At 38.3% G+C, this 18,123-nt stretch overlaps 1 protein-coding gene across 12 annotated transcripts; it reads left to right on the top strand.

Moving 5' to 3' along the window:
• The first annotated feature begins 10,895 nt into the window (after positions 1 to 10,895).
• On the top strand, positions 10,896 to 17,518 carry CREBZF (CREB/ATF bZIP transcription factor). 12 transcript variants are annotated; one of them, XM_043580059.1, is made up of 5 exons: positions 10,896 to 12,240; positions 12,450 to 12,527; positions 12,780 to 12,894; positions 13,624 to 13,692; positions 15,486 to 17,518. In XM_043580059.1, exons 1-2 carry the CDS (start codon positions 11,165 to 11,167, stop codon positions 12,463 to 12,465), a joined length of 1,092 nt encoding a protein of 363 aa, XP_043435994.1. In that variant the 5' UTR covers positions 10,896 to 11,164; the 3' UTR covers positions 12,466 to 12,527; positions 12,780 to 12,894; positions 13,624 to 13,692; positions 15,486 to 17,518. The 12 variants fall into 12 exon arrangements, with proteins under 12 accessions (XP_043435994.1, XP_043435989.1, XP_043435992.1 ...); XM_043580054.1 differs by lacking the exon at positions 12,780 to 12,894 and adding an exon at positions 14,331 to 14,445; XM_043580057.1 differs by lacking the exon at positions 15,486 to 17,518 and adding an exon at positions 14,331 to 15,015.
• Positions 17,519 to 18,123: the final 605 nt, after the last annotated feature.

Here is an 18,123-nt window from a genome sequence, read left to right on the forward strand (position 1 = left end):
TCGTTACTTACTCAACTGACCACAGCAGCCCCCTACCTCAATCACACTCCTCAGTTCTACAAAGGGATTAGTCTTAGCTATTTGCCAGACTGTGCCTATTTAATGCTCTAATCCACTCTTATTTGTACTAGTCTAAAATAATCTTCCCTTTCATGTTTGCGATTGTTCATTATAGCAGTGTTTGTAAGAGCAAAAGATTGGAAACAGCCTACATACCATAAATAAGGCACTGGTTAGACTGTGGGCCCTTCATTTTTTGGAATACATTGCAAGTGTAAAAAAAAGGGGGGGGCAGAAAAATTAAGCTCTTTATGTACTGATATGAAAATATCAGGTTACATGTAGGGAAAAAACAAACAGGGTGCAGAATACTATCTGTAGTATACTCTCTTCTGTAGAAACAGGGAGGTGAAGAGGGGAGTAAAAATGCAAACGTATTTACTCCCATCTGCTTAAATAAATATTGGAAATCAGAAATACTAATAAAAAATGGTTATTAGTGGTATGGAGGGTTGTGGGGACCAGAATCGTTGGGGATAGGACTGAGAAGGAAACTCCACGTACACTATTTTATATCATTGGAATTTTAAACCATCTGAGTGTATTACCTATTCAAAAAGGCAGTAAAATTAAAACAAAGCATCTTGCACATAACTGTTTAACTTCTTAGTAAGCTCTATTTCTGTGTAGGTGACTCAAAAGCCTGCAGATTTTTCTTTCTCCAAGAATTAAGTAGACAAGACATATTTTATATAGAGCCAAATATGGCCTGACAGATCTAGGTCAGGCCATTCGGCTGAAAGCTGCTGCTTTCACAAATGTTCAACAACATACGGCTAATGACAATTTCTTTTTCTATTCTGAATGCCTCCTAAAGCTTAATATTTCTCTCCTGAATTTAGAGATTTGAATGTATTAACTTTTCTCATGGATTTTCATATGTCTGTGTGAGACGTGAATTTTTTTTGAGAGAGCAAGCCTGAGAGCAAGTGGGGGAGGGGCAGAGAGCGAGGGAGAAAGAGAATCCCAAGCAGGCTCTCATCTGCTAGCTCGATCCCACAAACCGCGAGATCATGACCTAAGCCCAAATCAAGAGTTGGATGCTTAGCCGACTGAGCCATTCAGGAGCCCTGAGATATGAATTTTACATTTTAGAAAGCCTATTTTCTCATATTAAATTTTTTAGGCTTTGGATGTTGGTGTTGGTTTTGCCCTAACAGACAAACAAAAGATGGTAGAGGTAGAGCAGGCCAAGCCGTTCTGACCTTTCCAGTTGAGTAAGTTATTCATCTAATGCACGAGATTAATTTAACAAATATTTAAGAGCCTTTTGTTGGCCAGGTACTGTGCTAAGTACAGAGACACAATGTGAGCAAGACAGGGACCTTATCCTCACAGAATTTGCCTCCTAGTGGGTGAGAAAAATGCTCTAGGATAGGATGACATTGGAATGGACAGCAGAGCTTTGCAACATAATACCGAGGGGGTTAGGGACAGGTTTTCCTAGAAGTGGCATTTAAACTAAAGCCTGTTGAATGTGTAAGAATTGCCCAAGAGAAGAGAAGAGGAAAACATGAGAGTCCAGTAGCTTGGCAGCCTTCATAATACCTCATATTCCTGGTAAGAAACTGCTTTTCCCAGTAGCTACACCATCCAGGGCTGCAGAATAAGCAGTCATAGTAGGTTCTAGTAAGAGACCCTGTGGCCAGATTAACCCCATTACTCACATCCGTGTTTACCTCCGTCACTGTCAGAGGTCTGAGCCTTGATAATCTGGCTCAGTCCTCCCCCCACAACCATCCCCACTCAAATCCTTCTACTAGGTCCTTTGGAAACCTAGATCTATGATCAGCAAAATACCAAGGTATTAGTGCAGTGAGTGAAGTACCAAGGTATTAGTACAGTACGAGTGCACTGGCATCAGACTGCCTGGATTCAAGTGCAGTCACTTACTGGGGGATCTCAGATTAGGTCTTAGCTGGATGCAGAGGAAACCAGAGAGCTAAAACTTCCAGTGTGTGAGAGATATGAAGAGAAGATGGCATGAACTTCACATTGGTGTAATCATATAGAGAAAAGAATTATCCAAATCTAGAAAACTGCTTCTTAAATGAAAATCCTTAATAGACAGTATTCCAAGGAGAAATTGAACCACACCAAAATCTTAGTACATTTAATTTATTAGTTTTATGGCTGGTTGTAATATTGGTGTTACTCTAAAACTATTATATTTTAAAACTATTTTTAACTATATCACATATATATGACATATGTGCATATGTTTTGTGTATGAGACAGAGAATGAGAGAGACACTAAAGGAAAGATAATTATGTTAGTGTGGGGACAAAGTTAGGGACAAGACTTTCAATGTATAAACTAAGATATTAAAAAGTAAAGTAAAGCAGTTAATGTTAAATTCAAATTGAAAATATCAGTCTAAATCTACGACAGTTTTTCTTTAAAAAACATACACATGTTCTTCGGGTGCCTGGATGGCTCAGTCAGTTAAGCGTCTGAATTTGGCTTAGGTAATGATCCTGTGGTTTGTGGGTTCGAGCCCCGCATCTGGTTCTGTGCTGACAGATCAGAGCCTGGAGCCTGCTTTGGATTTTGTGTCTCCCTCTCTCTCTACCCCTCCCCTGCTTGCGTTCTCTCTCTCTCTCTCTCAAAAAAAAAAAAAAAAAAAAAAAAAAAAAAAAAAAAAAAAGACAACATATGCCCTAGCTCTGTCAACTGAGAAGCCTAAATTCAATGACAATCTGGTAGTAATGAATATCCCTCAGGCCCAATCTGTGGCCTCCAAAAACTATTTTCCACTAAAATGCAGAAGGAATTGTTGGAGAAATGGCTAATTCCAGAACTAGAGTTGGAAATGTATACAATGAACTTGAGGCAGTTAGTTGTGTCAGAAAGCAAATAAAGTGTCGAAGACTAACACAGCTCTCTTTAAAAAGACAGGAGAGCCAGGCTGGAGAGGTTCCCAGTGGCTAAAGATGAGTAATTTGAGAACAAAAATAACTGCAATTGAGTGAAACACACTGAACATTTTAAAATCTATGAGTTCATTATGATACCCCAAAAAAGACAAACAATAACAATAATGAAAACAACAACAAAACTCGGTGGTCACTAACTGAAAAGTGGCTATTAAAAGGAATTAATTGGTCGTTTATCCTGCTTTTACAATTTTCCGTATTTCAGGGTAAAAAAAATGGCCCATATGTGACAAACTAACATAATTGAGAATTAAATTAATTGAGAACTAAAGGAATAAGAGAATTTTAAAAATCATTATTTTATAACTCCTAGTGAAATAATTTTTTCAAACACTGATCATCACTAGATGAAACTATTAGGAGAAAGGTTAATGGAGAATTTTACAATGGAACAGGAATGAGAGTGTCACCATTTGAAAACATCCATCCATCTTAGCATCACTAAAAACAGGAAAGCTAAACATTATGTGCTTCCCATATGATGCATTATGAAGAGTAGCGTCTTCTAGGAAGTATTCTGGCCATAAATGTTGAACCTTAAATGAACTAAGCCCTGAAAACCAATTTCCCACTTGCAGGATGTATGGGTCTAATGGGAAAAGTAAAATGGCACCACAAGAAAGCAGACAAATCTATAATATTCACTTGCAGTCAGAAATGCTTTCTTGGGAGGAGGACAAAGGAACGGAAATACAGCGAGCACACTAGGAATTGCACGTAATCCCTGCAAATACACAGTGCTTGTAAACAAATCCTACAGTGCCTAAACACTGCCAGTCCGGAGTCTTCAGTTTACACTCAGCCTTAAGATCCTTTCATGGTCTTACTACTCTTTACAGATTGTACTTAGCTGGTAAATAGGCAAACTAGATTAAAATGAGCATTCTGGCCTCTGTAGCACTGTTATCCTTCTGCTGTATCCGCTCAGCAATACCCCAACCCTGACTCACCTGCATTCCCTGCCACCTCTGCTCCAATCCTCCTCTATAGAAAATCCAATAAACGTTATGTATTGGTGCTGAAGCACCACAAAGCCACGGTCTTTGTAGAGGACTTAAGAGACTGTTAATTGTCATCTACTTCAGTCCCTCTTTTAGTGTGCTTTTTCCTGAATTACAAAAAGTGGAGAAACTGAAACAAACAAACAAAAATACAAAGCAAACTATATTTGCCAGACTTCTCTGCAGTATTTTTTGGAAGATACAAATAAGGCAGGGGCCCTTTCCCTTCTTTGGCTGTTGTTGCTGCCAAGCATATTCTCAGAAACACGGGCTTTTTCTGCAACAGCATTCCTATATGCATTCACTAGTTTTATGGGATATGGTAGCCAGCCCCCAAGATAGCACTAATGATTCTTGTCTCCTAGTATTCACTTTCTTGTGTAGTCCCCTTTCACAGTGAATAAGGTCTGACGGTGTGACCAGTAGAATACTACAGAAGTGATTGTAACTTCTGAGGCTAGGTCATAAAAGACATTGCTGCTGCTTCCTTGGTGTCTTGGATCATTCACTCTGGGGGAAGCCAGCTACCATGTAGGATAGACATTCACACAGCCTGTGGAGAGGCCCACATGGAAGGGGAACAGAGGCTTCCCCCAGCCATCTGGGAGGTGGATCTCTAGCTCCAGTCAAGCCTGCAGATGACTGCATTCTCAGCCAAAATCTGATTGAATTCGATGAGAATTCCAGAGCCAGACTACATGACCAAAGCACTTGAAATTTTCCGACCAACAGAAACTTTAAGAGATAATAAATGTTTATTGTGGGTTTAAGCTATAACAATAAGCAAATATTTATTATTTATTGTTGTTTTTAGAGTTTGAAGAACTTGCTGGGCCCATAGATTATACATGGGGTTGAGAGTTTGGGCAGTGGTAGTACTCTTGGAGCCAAATTCCAGTTTTTTATTTTAACACTTTCCCAATTAGGGCAGAGATCTCTATTGGGCCTGTTGGGCCACATTGTACTGAGAGGCATTCTTGATCACCCAGCCTAGTGCCCATTCCTCCAGTCCTTCCAATGACTTTATAAGCACACATTCTCTGTATTACAAACTTTTCTGCTTAAAATAGCCAGATTGCTTTCTGTTTCCTGAACTTTAGCTTAGCCTAATCAAAATACCCATCTGAAATCAACAGTGAGACACCAGAGACATTCCTGTGAAAGTCAGAAATAAGACAAGGAAGTTGGCTTATCAACAGTATTATTTAACATCAAAGTGGAAGCACTATTTTATTATTAGTCAAGATAATGAAAAAAAGTATTGCAAAAGAGAAGGCAAATATCATTATATACCATAAGATGAAATAATTGTCTACTAGAAAAATTTGAATGAATAAGCTGAAAATAAAAACTATTAAGAAAGTCTAGTGGGATAGTCAGTAAAAAATTTAACAAAAAAGATCAAAAGCTTTCCCACATAGCAATTTAGAAAATATAAAAGAAGAAATAACCTAGTCCAGTGACAAAAAAAAAACATAAGATAACTTGAAAAAAATTAATAAATTTAATGCAATTTCCATGAAAACTCCAAGTCTTTTTGAACTTGGAAAATTTTATAAAGTTATCTGGTAGAATAAATATTCAAATATAGATAGAAAATTCTGAGAAAGTAAGACCAGCAAAGAAGGACTTGCCCTATGAGTTATTAGAAAACATTGTAAAAAAACAGTGATTTGAGGGCATCTGGGTCACTCAGTTGGTTAAGCATCTGACTTTTGATTTTGGCTCAGGTCATGATCTCATTGAACCCCGTGACGGGCTCTGTGCTAACAGTACACAGCCTGCTTGGGATTCTCTCTCTCCCCTTTCTCTGCCTCTCTCCCACTCATGCTCTCTATTTCAAAATAAATAAATAAGCATTTTAAAAAATTGAGTGGTTTTTCTCTCAGAATGGTTATACTGACAAATGGAACTGAAGAAAAAGACCAGAGATAGACCCAACTATACATAAGAATTTAATATGTGGCAGGTATGCTGGGAAATCTGTGGAGCAAGTCTGCATTGTTCAATAAATTGTATTCTGGCAAATAACTTTTTGAAGAATTATATTCCTATATCATAATTTATACAAGAACAAATTCCATTTGTAACTAGATGAAATAAATAATCATATTGTGAAAAACTTTTAGTAAAATGTGAATTGAAGTAATTAAGAAGTATTATTTAGGCTAATAAAGCCTTATTAACCTTAAAACCAAAGCCAGAAACCATGAAGAACACTTTGATAGACTATTTAAAAATTATAGCAAAACAAGCAATTTCACTTCTTCTCTCCCCAAATGTATGTTCAACTGAGGAACAAAATCGGGACATATATAGGAAATAAAGGTACATTATCCTTGTAATGCAAAGAATTCATATAAATCAAGAAGGAAAAAGACAAATACTTTTTCCCACTGCAAAGAAAAATGAGCTCAGAGGTGAACAGGTTGTTCACATTACATGTCAAGTGGTCATGTGAAAAACATTCAGCCCTCTAATAATCAAAGAAACACAAATTGACACAAAACATGCCACTTTTTATTTTTGGATTGGCCATTTTAAAAAGAACAAGTCCACTGTCTTTGAGTGCATAGGACTAACTACTGTTGCACATCATTGGTGAGAGATACCTTTCTGTAGGTAATGAAGGTCTCTGTATAAAAATGGTATCTAAAAATTCTGCTTTCAAGAATTTATTCTAAGAACGCTCTAAGTGAACAAAGATATTTGTACAATATTATCATGTGGTTTATGATAGTGAAAAAGTCAATGCAACCTAAGTGTTATAGAAACTGGTTGAATAAGTTGGAAAGTTCATGTAATGGCATTCTAGACAGTCATCAGAAATAAGCATGTGGGCGGGGCACCTGGGTGGCTCAGTTGGTTGGGCATGTTCAGCTCAGGTCATGATCTCACAGTTCATGAGTTCGAGCCCCACATGGGGCTCTGTGCTGACAGCTCAGAGCCTGGAGTCTGCTTCTGATTCTGTGTCTCCCTCTCTCTCTGTCCCTCCCCACTCTCGATCTGCCCCTCTCTCTCAAAAATAAACATTAAAAAAATAAAGAAAAGAGCATGTGAGTCTGTACTAGTTGTCTGAAAGATATCCACAATATATTCATGCCAGAACAGTTGAGTTCAGAGAAATAAAATCAAAACAAGTGTCTGTATATAGAAAAACTATGATATACCCAAATTTTAGTAACAGTTATTTTGGAGTAGTTAGGTTGGACAGGTTGTAATGTCTTGTTACTTATTTATACATTTCTACACCATCTGAATCTTTTGCAATAATCATTATAACCAGAAAAAAAAAAAAAACCACAAAACATCTGTAAAGAAAGAGTGAGAAGAATGAATAGAAGAAAAGGGAGTGATAGTGAAGGGGAGAAGACACACTTTCTAGGAGGTTTACCCTTGCTTTGTTGCTTTTTTGTCTTCTGAGGCTACATTGTAAAAAATTCTCCTTCAGTTTTCTACTTTTAATCTGATCGGAGAGCCTCTTAAAATACATGTATTTAAACCAAAATCTTGCAATTTAGGGAAAAATATAAGAAATCAATCCATGATCTTGAGAATCTAGGAGATTTGCCTAAGGAGAAAATTCAGTTGAATGGGATTACCAGCCACACAAGCGCCTGTAACCCAAGAGGGGCCAGAGCATATAGCAAGCACCTTGCACTGTTTGCTGCTCTGCTGCAGCAAAACCTTTCCCAACGGGAAAGCTGGGAAAGACGTGCATGTTCTTTCTTTCTTTATTCTTCTAGATACCATAGCTCATATTTATTTTTGTTCTTTGCAGAATTGCACAGTTGAATTTTGTGTTATACCTTCAGCTGGAACTGGAGACCTTCTTTATCTATGAAACTGGAGACCTTTCTTATTAACCCATTTAATAAATATGATTGAAACCTAAGCTGTGGCAGGTACTGTTCTAGATATTTGGGATTTATTAGTGTCCATGGTTCCTGGAACTTGCTTTCTATCCCTGTAAGAAACAACCATATAAAAGTAGCTATTTGTTGAAGCTGTTTGCTACTTATTCAGTACCCCCAAGAGAAGTTTCTTAAGACCTAAAATCTGAAAAGTGGATAAAGGAATTCATATAAAGTTAACTCGTGGGCAAAGAAGGAAAATTTTTCCCTTTTGATTTGCCAGGGAAGTTTAGTCTATTGTTAACTCAACTTGAGTAACTGTAAGATTTTATGTCTATCCTATTCCAATCAAACTTTCCCCCCTTTTGGAACTCCTTATCTTCCCATTTCCTCTATATCTTCATTGGCCTTGCTTTTAAAATTTTTGAATTTTTTTGTTTCACGGTATTCTAATGTACTTGTACAGTGCTTCAAATCTCAAATACCTTGTGGGGTTAGAGAACAAGATACACCATGAGGAAACAGACATATCCAGAATGTGGTGTGTTTTTTAAGACACATGACCTTCTCTCTTCAAAAAGCCAATAGTAAGAAAAGCTAAAAAATGGGAGGGATTATTATTCGAGTTTGAGAAATGGGAAAAAAACTTCTCAAAAACATAGCCAAATGTAACAAGTGACCCTTGTTTGGATCCTGGCTCAAAAGACAGATTCCACTATAAAAGATTATCTTCAGGAAAGATGAGGAAATTTGAAGATGGCATGGAAAATAGATAATTTTAGTAAATTATTGTTAATCTTCTCAAGGCCTAATAAGAGTATTATGATTATGAAAGAGAACGTTCTTATGCTTAGAGATACATACTTAAATATGTTGGGGTGATATGTGTTCTCTGCAACTTTTGGAATGATTCACCAAAATTTATGTTTTACAAACATTTATAAACAGATAAAGCACATTTGGCAAATGATAATTGTTGAATTGTTGAGTCTGGATATTGGGTAGTATTGCTGAATTAGAGTGAATTATTCTTTCATATATTCTATGAAATATTTGGAAACTTTAAAAATTGATATATATCTATTTATTATGCAAAGATAAAATATATAAAGCTGATTATAAAAAATATTCAAATATTTTAGTGAAACAATTTCTTATGCAGTAAACTTCTAAAGAAAGAGACTAACGCCTTAATTTTCTACGGGGATTAAATTGAGAGACCCTATTATTATGGTCCAATCATCACTAGAGCCACTAGAGGTGTTTGGTAGAATTTTGATTTCCAGTGTTACACAAACCTACAGACCAGTCTATGGGTAATTTACATATTCATTAGCTCCCTGAGTAGTATTTTCATTCACCTGATTTTGGGAATCATTATCTTGGATTTCATATTTTGCATTTACACTTCCTAATGTATTCTTCTTAAATGGCTATTTTCTTAGGCAAGCCATTAGAAATTGTAACAGATAATATTGTGGTTAAATTCAAAAAATATGCTTCAGATATCATTTGTAAAATGAATCAATGAACCTTATGTTAAAACTATTTTAGGGGGGCGCCTGGGTGGCGCAGTCGGTTAAGCGTCCGACTTCAACCAGGTCACGATCTCGCGGTCTGTGAGTTCGAGCCCCGCGTCAGGCTCTGGGCTGATGGCTCAGAGCCTGGAGCCTGTTTCCGATTCTGTGTCTCCCTCTCTCTCTGCCCCTCCCCCGTTCATGCTGTGTCTCTCTCTGTCCCAAAAATAAATAAATGTTGAAAAAAAATTAAAAAAAAAACTATTTTAGGGAATTATATACTCTACCTGATAGAGATGTATCTTTCTTGTTATCTTGAGGGAGGGAGACCACAGCATTGTCACAAAAGTGAATGTGTATGTAGCCTTGAAAGGGAAAAAAGCTCTAAAATTCCTAAAGAACTTGGACAGAAATTTAGTTGAAACCCTAGAGTTATAAGGAGAAGAGTTAGCCTCGATAATGTAGTCCATTTCAATATCTATTTTTAAATTAGAATTTCTTTTATGATTTAAAGAAAAGTTGATGTCAAAGAATATGTGATCCTAAAATATTGACCAGAATAAACAAAATATAAAATAAAAAAAAACCAAAACTGTGGTTATCACAACTATACATCTAAGTACGTTCATAAAATTGTGAACACAATGAACAGAGAAAAGAATACAACAAGGGTGTTTAACTTGGCTACAGGGATTTTAAGAGTACTCTTTTTACCCTGATAGCTGAAAAACAGCAACAAAATTGGGCTCATTCAGGAAAAACCAGAAAAATATTGTCTTTGGAAACTGGTAACAGTCCTTTTTAGGAAAAACATCTGTCAGTTTCATGAACAACTCCCAGATAAAACAAAGAGGAAAAAAGTCACACACACGATTCATTCTATTAACACAACCAGCAATACAACCATCGCTCAAACCATGAGGTAGCGACAGTACAAAAAGACTGGCGCGCATATGCACACCCACACGTGCTCACAATACGCCAACTACAGAATACACACAGAAAATGCGTTTACAATCTTATTACAGACAAGGAAAAGACCTTTTTTTGTAGTTTAGAAAAGGCATAGAAATGGCCTAGAGGTTTTAATAAAATTATAATTAAAACTTGGAAATTAAATTATATATGAATGACTTATTTACTTTTTTCCCCTAGCACTCTGTGTTTGAATGAAATGATCTTGTATTACAACAGAAGAGGAAAGGATTCAAGCGGTGTTTAATCACCAGTCTTAAAATTCCATGGACATGCAGGGTAACTTTAAGATTTTTCGTAAATTTGGTATTTAAAAGATCATTTCTGAGAGAGTCGTTTCACTGGAAGTGGAAGCTAGAATATGCAGGGTTGAGAAGTGAGGGCGGAGAGAGTAGACCACTTCATGATAAATTCGGCGTTTGTTATTTTTGCCGCTGTTACTATGACATCACTGGAAAGCTGAAATTACTCCCACTCCGGACCTTACTGAACTCTCGCGATACTAGAGCTCAGCGGAGCGCGAAACGCCGTGGGAGGGGCTGGGGTAAGATCAACCGACTTCCGGCCAGGCCGTTGTCTGGGTGGCGCGGTCGAGTCATCGTTGGGCCTCGCCGCTTCGATCTCCTATCCCTTCCCCCCCACCCCCCGCCCCAGCGCGGGGGGTCGACCAGTCAAGTGGCGCGGGAGGCGTCTCGGATCTTCCCCTTCATTTCGCTGTGGCCAGCTCCCTGGCTCCCCGCGCTGGGGGTCTGGGGTCCTTGGGGGCCCGCGAGGCCCGGTCTGAGGGGCCGGGGCCTACGTGGGCCCGCCGCTGGGCCCCATGAGGCATAGCCTGACCAAACTGCTGGCGGCCTCAGGCAGCGACTCCCCAACCCGCAGCGAGAGTCCGGCGCCGGCCGCGACCTGCTTGCTGCCCCCGGACCTGACCCGGGCGGCGGCGGCTGCAGCGGCGGCGGCGGAGGAGGAAGAGACGGCGGCGGCCGGATCTCCCGGCCGCAAGCAGCCGCGCGGCGACGAGGGCGAGTTGGAGGCCGGGAGGGGGGGCCGCGGCGGCGTGGCCGTGCGCGCGCCCTCGCCCGAGGAGATGGAGGAGGAGGCGATCGCCAGCGTCCCCGGGGAGGAGACGGAGGACATGGACTTTCTGTCCGGGCTGGAACTGGCAGATCTTTTGGACCCCCGGCAACCGGACTGGCACCTGGAGCCCGGACTCAGCTCGCCCGGGCCTCTCTCGTCGTCCGGCGGAGGCTCGGATAGCGGCGGCCTGTGGAGAGGGGACGACGACGACGAGGCCGCGGCTGCCGAGATGCAGCGCTTTTCTGACCTGCTGCAGAGGCTCTTAAACGGCATCGGAGGCTGCAGCAGCGGCAGTGACAGTGGCAGCGGCGAAAAGAGGCGGAGAAAGTCCCCAGGAGGAGGCGCGGGCAGCAGCGGCAACGACAACAACCAGGCGGCGACAAAGAGTCCCCGGAAGGCGGCGGCGGCTGCTGCCCGTCTCAATCGGCTGAAGAAGAAGGAGTACGTGATGGGGCTGGAAAGTCGAGTCCGGGGTCTGGCAGCCGAGAACCAGGAGCTGCGGGCCGAGAATCGGGAGCTGGGCAAGCGCGTGCAGGCACTGCAGGAGGAGAGTCGATACCTACGGGCCGTCTTAGCCAACGAGACCGGACTGGCTCGCTTGCTGAGCCGGCTGAGCGGCGTGGGACTGCGGCTGACCACCTCGCTCTTCAGAGACTCGCCCGCCGGTGACCATGACTACGCTCTGCCCGTGGGAAAGCAGCAGCAGGACCTACTGGAAGAGGACGACTCGGCGGGAGGAGTGTGTCTTCATGTGGACAAGGATAAGGTGTCGGTGGAGTTCTGCTCGGCGTGCGCCCGGAAGGCGTCGTCTTCTCTTAAAATGTAGGGTCAAGTAATCTGCTCTTTATCCGCGTTTACCCCTTTCAACTCCCTTACACCATGTAAAACACCTTAGTGGGACATCTTCACTGGACACATTTCAGAGGAGGAAAACAGTAATATTGAATCTTTAAGTGTTTAGCTAAAAGCATGAATGTGACACTGTAACCAACTCCTAATGATAACATGTGACTATTAAATCTCTCTGACAGTTTCTTTTTTAGGTGATTTCCTTCCTGCCAGGCTCCGTTGTAGGGGTTACAGAACAGTCGTTCCCGCCTCACAACCTGGTAAGGATCCATCTCTTCACGTAACGCTCATGCTCTGCTGCTTAGTCTACTTTAATGGGCAACATCTCAATATGTGTGTGTGTGGAGGTTTTTTTTTTTTTTTTCTTTTTTTTTCTTTTTTCTTTTTTGGAAGGTGGGAGGGGAAATCTAATTTGGGCCCTGTCCACCCTGGAAACAGACTTGTGCTGGTCAATAATGTATTTAAGATGCTTCTTCTGGTTGAAATAGCTGTTAATGTGTCCCCTTGTTCAGACTTGCGTGTACCTAGCTCTTCTGTCCCCAGTGTGGACATGGCCTTGGATGACATCGGTTCCAACTGTACACTGAAAGCTGCTAATAGAGATACAGTTTGGAGACAGTGAAACAGGTGAAGTTGAATGGAAGTTCCGAGTTGTACAAGGTGCAAATTGGAATTCCAATGTTAGAGCAACTTTTTAGAGGCTGACAATAAGTATTTGGGGCTTGCACAAATGTGATAGTTATTTTGCTGGAGATGACAGAAATGTCTTAAATATTTGGGAATGCCATTTAGTTTTCAGAAGGAGATGTAGAAATACAAAGTATTCAGAGTAAAAGATTTTAATATCTCACCATTAGAGAGGTTGGAAATTAACATGCATATCTGTGTTATTGAAGGAGGAGTAATAATGGTTAATGAAATGTTTCTTTGAGGACCAGCACAGTGATTACCTTATCACTGAGTATAAATAAATTGTTAAACACTTTTACTTTTGTTGTATTAAAATTTTAGGTTAAATTTATGTATGATTAGATATTGAAGGTTGTGAAATGTGAATGAAAACGTGTAAAGTGAGGCTTCACAAAGAATCTTACTCTCCTTATTTCAAAGGTTTTTGTCCTATTTAAAAATAATTTTTAAAGTTGAGTGGTTCTGGCTACTCAAGAACACGATTGACACTTTTTCCAAAGATGGGACATATTCTTCCCTTGAAGTACTGTATTATCCATTGTCTGATTGTATAGATTCAGTTACTGTGTCCTTCATTGTAAGAGGCATTAAGAAATTCTTTGTGAAACATCACTGTTTGATAAAGTATATACATATTTAGCATCCTTGTTTTTCTTTGTGCTAAAGTGGATACAGCTGTTGGGGCAGAAGAGACGGGACCAGCTGCTGGCCACATTTCCTGCTTTATTTTAAAAGGTAGTATAAGAAATGAGGAAAAAGAGGTAATATCAGGGCTTCTGCTGTCTTTTATTTTAAAATGTTCATAATTAAAAAGTATTTTCCAGCAGTCCAAAGATGTAAGTTATCTTACACATAAAATGTTTTGTTGTTATTTGGTTATAAAAATGGAATCCTTGTTCTTGCACAACTGTAAATGTTTTGTTGCTAGATAACACAATTTGAGACCTAACTTGGTCTCTGGTTTCCAGTGCATTACAGCATATTTTGTAAAATCATCTACTGCACTTGAGCATGAATGGGTAATAGCCAAACTCACAACCTGGAGTGATGAACCTGCTTATACCTAAGTGCAGGAGCAAGCCCCTCACAATGCAGCTGCATGGATTTTTAGTGCCTACTGAATTATATATATATAAATATATATATATACACACACACACACAAACCAAAAGTAGTTGGAAAAATTATTTGAAATGACTAATTTGTGCTATCTCTATGGAATATGTTAAATGTAGCTTTTTGAAACAGAAGCCTTGAATTGAAATTTAATTAATACTTGAACATTTTGTATATATTTCTTTGTATATAATTTTGTGCAGTACCAATGACAAAAATATGGTGTCATAATAAAACCAGGTTTGTTGATCTTTCAGTTATGGGCTCAAAGAATTTATTCATCTCTAACATGACATTGGAAAATAATGGATGAAAATAGGAAAAATGATTATTGTTAATGCTGACTTTGGGTCTTAAAAGGTTCTGGAAGCAGTAAGTGTGTTTTTCTAAAATACCATTCCCTTGGAATATTTTCTTCCTAATGTCATTGCTTTTCCTGCATTATTTGAAGTTTGGGGCTGGGGAGAAATAGTAGTCAGAGCTTTCTGAATTGGAATGCTTTGAAAATTCTAAGTGTAGATTTTTAGAATGTCATTTTATAAATGGCAGTTTTTGGAAATACTTGAGTAAGAACTTTTGAGAATGGAGATTAGTATCACCTATTTTTAAAGCTGCTTATTTAGGTTACTTACGTTTTAACTGTCTTCTTAGTTTCCATTTCATTCTCCTTTTTTTTTTTTTTCCCTAATTTTGGTGACTTAGTGATTTTGTCATTTTTTACATCAACTTCATGGTCTTGTTTTTACATGGTATTGCATGTATTTAGGACCTAACAGGGGCTTTAAATAAATTTGATCATATTTATGTGTAAGCACATTTTACTGTAAATGTTTGGGTTTCTGAATTTACAACAGATCTGTTTATTTCAGTATGTAGTAAACAATATCTTAAAGTGTCCGATTCACTACTTGTTAATTAAAAAAAGTTATGATTAATATGAAACTGTTGTCTTACTATTTTTAGAAAATTGTGTTCTGAATGATTAGTAGTTGGATAAAGGAGATTTCTGGAACATAACAAGGATTGTTTTGAAATTTTAAGGTTTGGCTCTATTTACTGTAGTGGTTGAAAACAACTTAGTATTTGGGAAATTTTTTTTTTTTTTTTTCCCCTAATTGCCTCTATGGCAAAATGATGCAGAATTAAAGAGGTAGTTTTTTTTTTAATATTTGCCTTCTGATGGTGACAGGAATTCATACATTAATTGAACTAACACATCATATTGACCTCCTATTTCTGTCATATTGACTTACTGTTTCTGCACTTTCTTGACCAGTCCTAACTAAAAAGTCCACATTTGTTAAAATGTCGTCACACCTCTGATATAATCCGACAAAAAGTGTTCAAAATATTTTAAATATTTGTGCATTTTGTAATCACTAAATTAATCTCTCTCTCTTCTCTTTAAACAGCTTAGCAGTGTCTGCAAAAACGAATCTTTTCCTACAACCTGTTAACTGACTGGACTGATGGTAACAAAGTAATTGTGGGAGCCATGTCGGTCAAAAATTTGGCATCTGCTGAAAAAAATGAATGCCATATTCAAGTTCCCAAATTACTTCTGTACTGATTTCACTTTCCAGATTTCACTTTCCAGAAATGGAGATATGAAAAGATTCTCTGGAATCCTTGAAAGACTTAATAGAAATACATGAGACTAAGTTAATTTTGGAACAAAATCATACCCTTTTGTCTTTCATGGGAGTGATACTCAGTTCTTGCATACCTTTTAAAAATTGTAACCACTGGAGAAGAGAATTATAGTATTTCATCAAGGAATAATAGAGTCTTTACACAATCAAGAGCACATTCTGTAGAATTACATTTTAGTGGAGTAGAAGTACATAAACAGGCCATCAGGGATCACAAAGCATATCATGAGTTTGTATTTATTTCCTGGAACTTGAGAGCTAATCTGAAGTATGGGCTGACCTTGCTGAGTAGAATATAAAAGTTAATGTAAAGTCCTTAACTATAAAGAGTAGTCTTTTTAAATAGATGCATTGATTTGTCTTGTGTATCTGAAAAAATTGATTATGATTAAATATGTGGGTAGTTAATTACAATTCAGGGTAATAGGATGTTTGGATTCTGAGGTTTTGGCTTCTTGAGTTTTCTCTGAGTACTTGACACTTTCTTGAGTATTTTGAGGTTTCTAACGGTATCGTAGTTTCTATTGTTATATATTAAAATTTCTCTAGTGTTACGTAAGGGCTTTAGTATTCTGGATGATGGGAGTGGTTTTTTTTTTTTTTTTTATGCGGAATGTGATTGTTTTACTTAATTGAAACATTTTTCCAGTTTATTACAAGTGTGAAAAAAACACTCAAAACTCTGGATTGTTTTATTTCATTTCATTGGATTATGTTAATACATTATTTAGTCTGGTCTAGACTGAGTCATTTTATCTTACTGACTCATTGGGAAGTGTGTAGATCAGAGAGGTGGGAGGGGTAGGAGATAGCCAGAATGAATTATCATAACTATACAGTTTAGTTATTGTATGATATTATACAAAATTTATTAAATCCACTGTTGCTTGTAATCTAAGTATATTCAGTGCCTGTGCTGCCAGGCAACAATGAGCATGTGTAGTGGCTTATACTCAACTGATGGATATTCCTACAGTTCCAACAGTATAACTGGTTGTATTTCTACAACCAAAGATTTGGCATTAACACTAGTTGGTGATGATTAATTACTCCTTTGATAGAACAGAGTGGATAACTCACTGATAATGAGTAATTACCTTTAAAAATACATGATTACCTAGTTCAGCATTTTGAAGTTCTAGTTTAAGGTCTCACTAATTTAGTCAGAGTTTTAAGTTAAATAATCTGATGATTCTTCAAAGTTGAGTAGGTACTGAAATACTTTTAAGCGTTGACTTTTTCCCCCAGACTCTTATTAATACAAAGTGTTGAGACCCTCCCAAATGTTTATATTTTTTTTACTGTGTACTTTTTTCTTCAGAAACCAGGTAGTTAACCTTCTAAGCTAGGGATCAGAAAGGGGAGGGTCTCCATTAGAAACTTGTAGAATGTTTTGTGTGGCCGGCATAGTATTTTTCATATATTTGAACTTGAAGACCTCAATCCTCTGTCTGGCAGTCACTCGTTGTCTTACAATACCAGATAGCTCCCAGCTCTGATCTGTTTGTAGTAAAATGGTCATTTACTTTCAGTTTTGAAATGTAGAAAAATTAAACGAGGTGATTTAAATTTTATTCAGAAAGTAACCATCTTTAGGAATATAAATCATGCAGTATCAGGGAAAAATTGATTTTTAAAAAAATATATAGGTTGGTTAATAGAATGTTGTTGCTCATGAACTTGCCTATTTCATTGCTTTGGTTACTGATAATAGTGTTTTTATTCCTACTTTTTTACCTTCCTCAGTTTGTACATTCAAGATTTCTTAATTAGAGCCATTTCCCCCAATTTTTTTTTTTTTTAATTTTTTTTCAACGTTTATTTATTTTTGGGACAGAGAGAGACACAGCATGAACGGGGGAGGGGCAGAGAGAGAGGGAGACACAGAATTGGAAACAGGCTCCAGGCCATCAGCCCAGAGCCCGACGCGGGGCTTGAACTCCCGGACCGCGAGATCGTGACCTGGTTGAAGTCGGACGCTTAACCGACTGCGCCACCCAGGCGCCCCAACCCCCAATTTTTAAAAAGAAACCAGTTTACAATCGACTTTAATAATTTTTATAGTTTTGTTGACCCCAGATTATTTTTCGCTGAAAATTATTTTGCTTAATTTTCAATCTAATTTAAAAATGTAGTCACTAATGGTGTTTTGAAAAATTGCGTCATTGGGATAATATGCACAGTTTGATTTTTATTGGTGGCCCAACTTTTCTTTACACTGTGCCTCCAAATGCTATATCTTTGGATACCCACTGCAGTCAGTTTCCTAGACCGTCTGGCTTTTAATGTGCTATAGTTTGGGGTTTACAATGTAATATGAGCCTTCTCTCTTTCATAAAGCCAGATAACTACACCAAGTAAATTGTAAAAGACAGACTTAAATAGTTGGTTTACTATG

Source organism: Prionailurus bengalensis, chromosome D1 (assembly GCF_016509475.1).
Source record: "Prionailurus bengalensis isolate Pbe53 chromosome D1, Fcat_Pben_1.1_paternal_pri, whole genome shotgun sequence".
Taxonomy (NCBI): Eukaryota; Metazoa; Chordata; class Mammalia; order Carnivora; family Felidae; genus Prionailurus; species Prionailurus bengalensis.

Bases quoted from the DNA above. Each gene is read 5' to 3' on its own strand.
- CREBZF (XM_043580053.1), top strand. From the start codon at position 11,165: ATGAGGCATAGCCTGACCAAACTGCTGGCGGCCTCAGGCAGCGACTCC.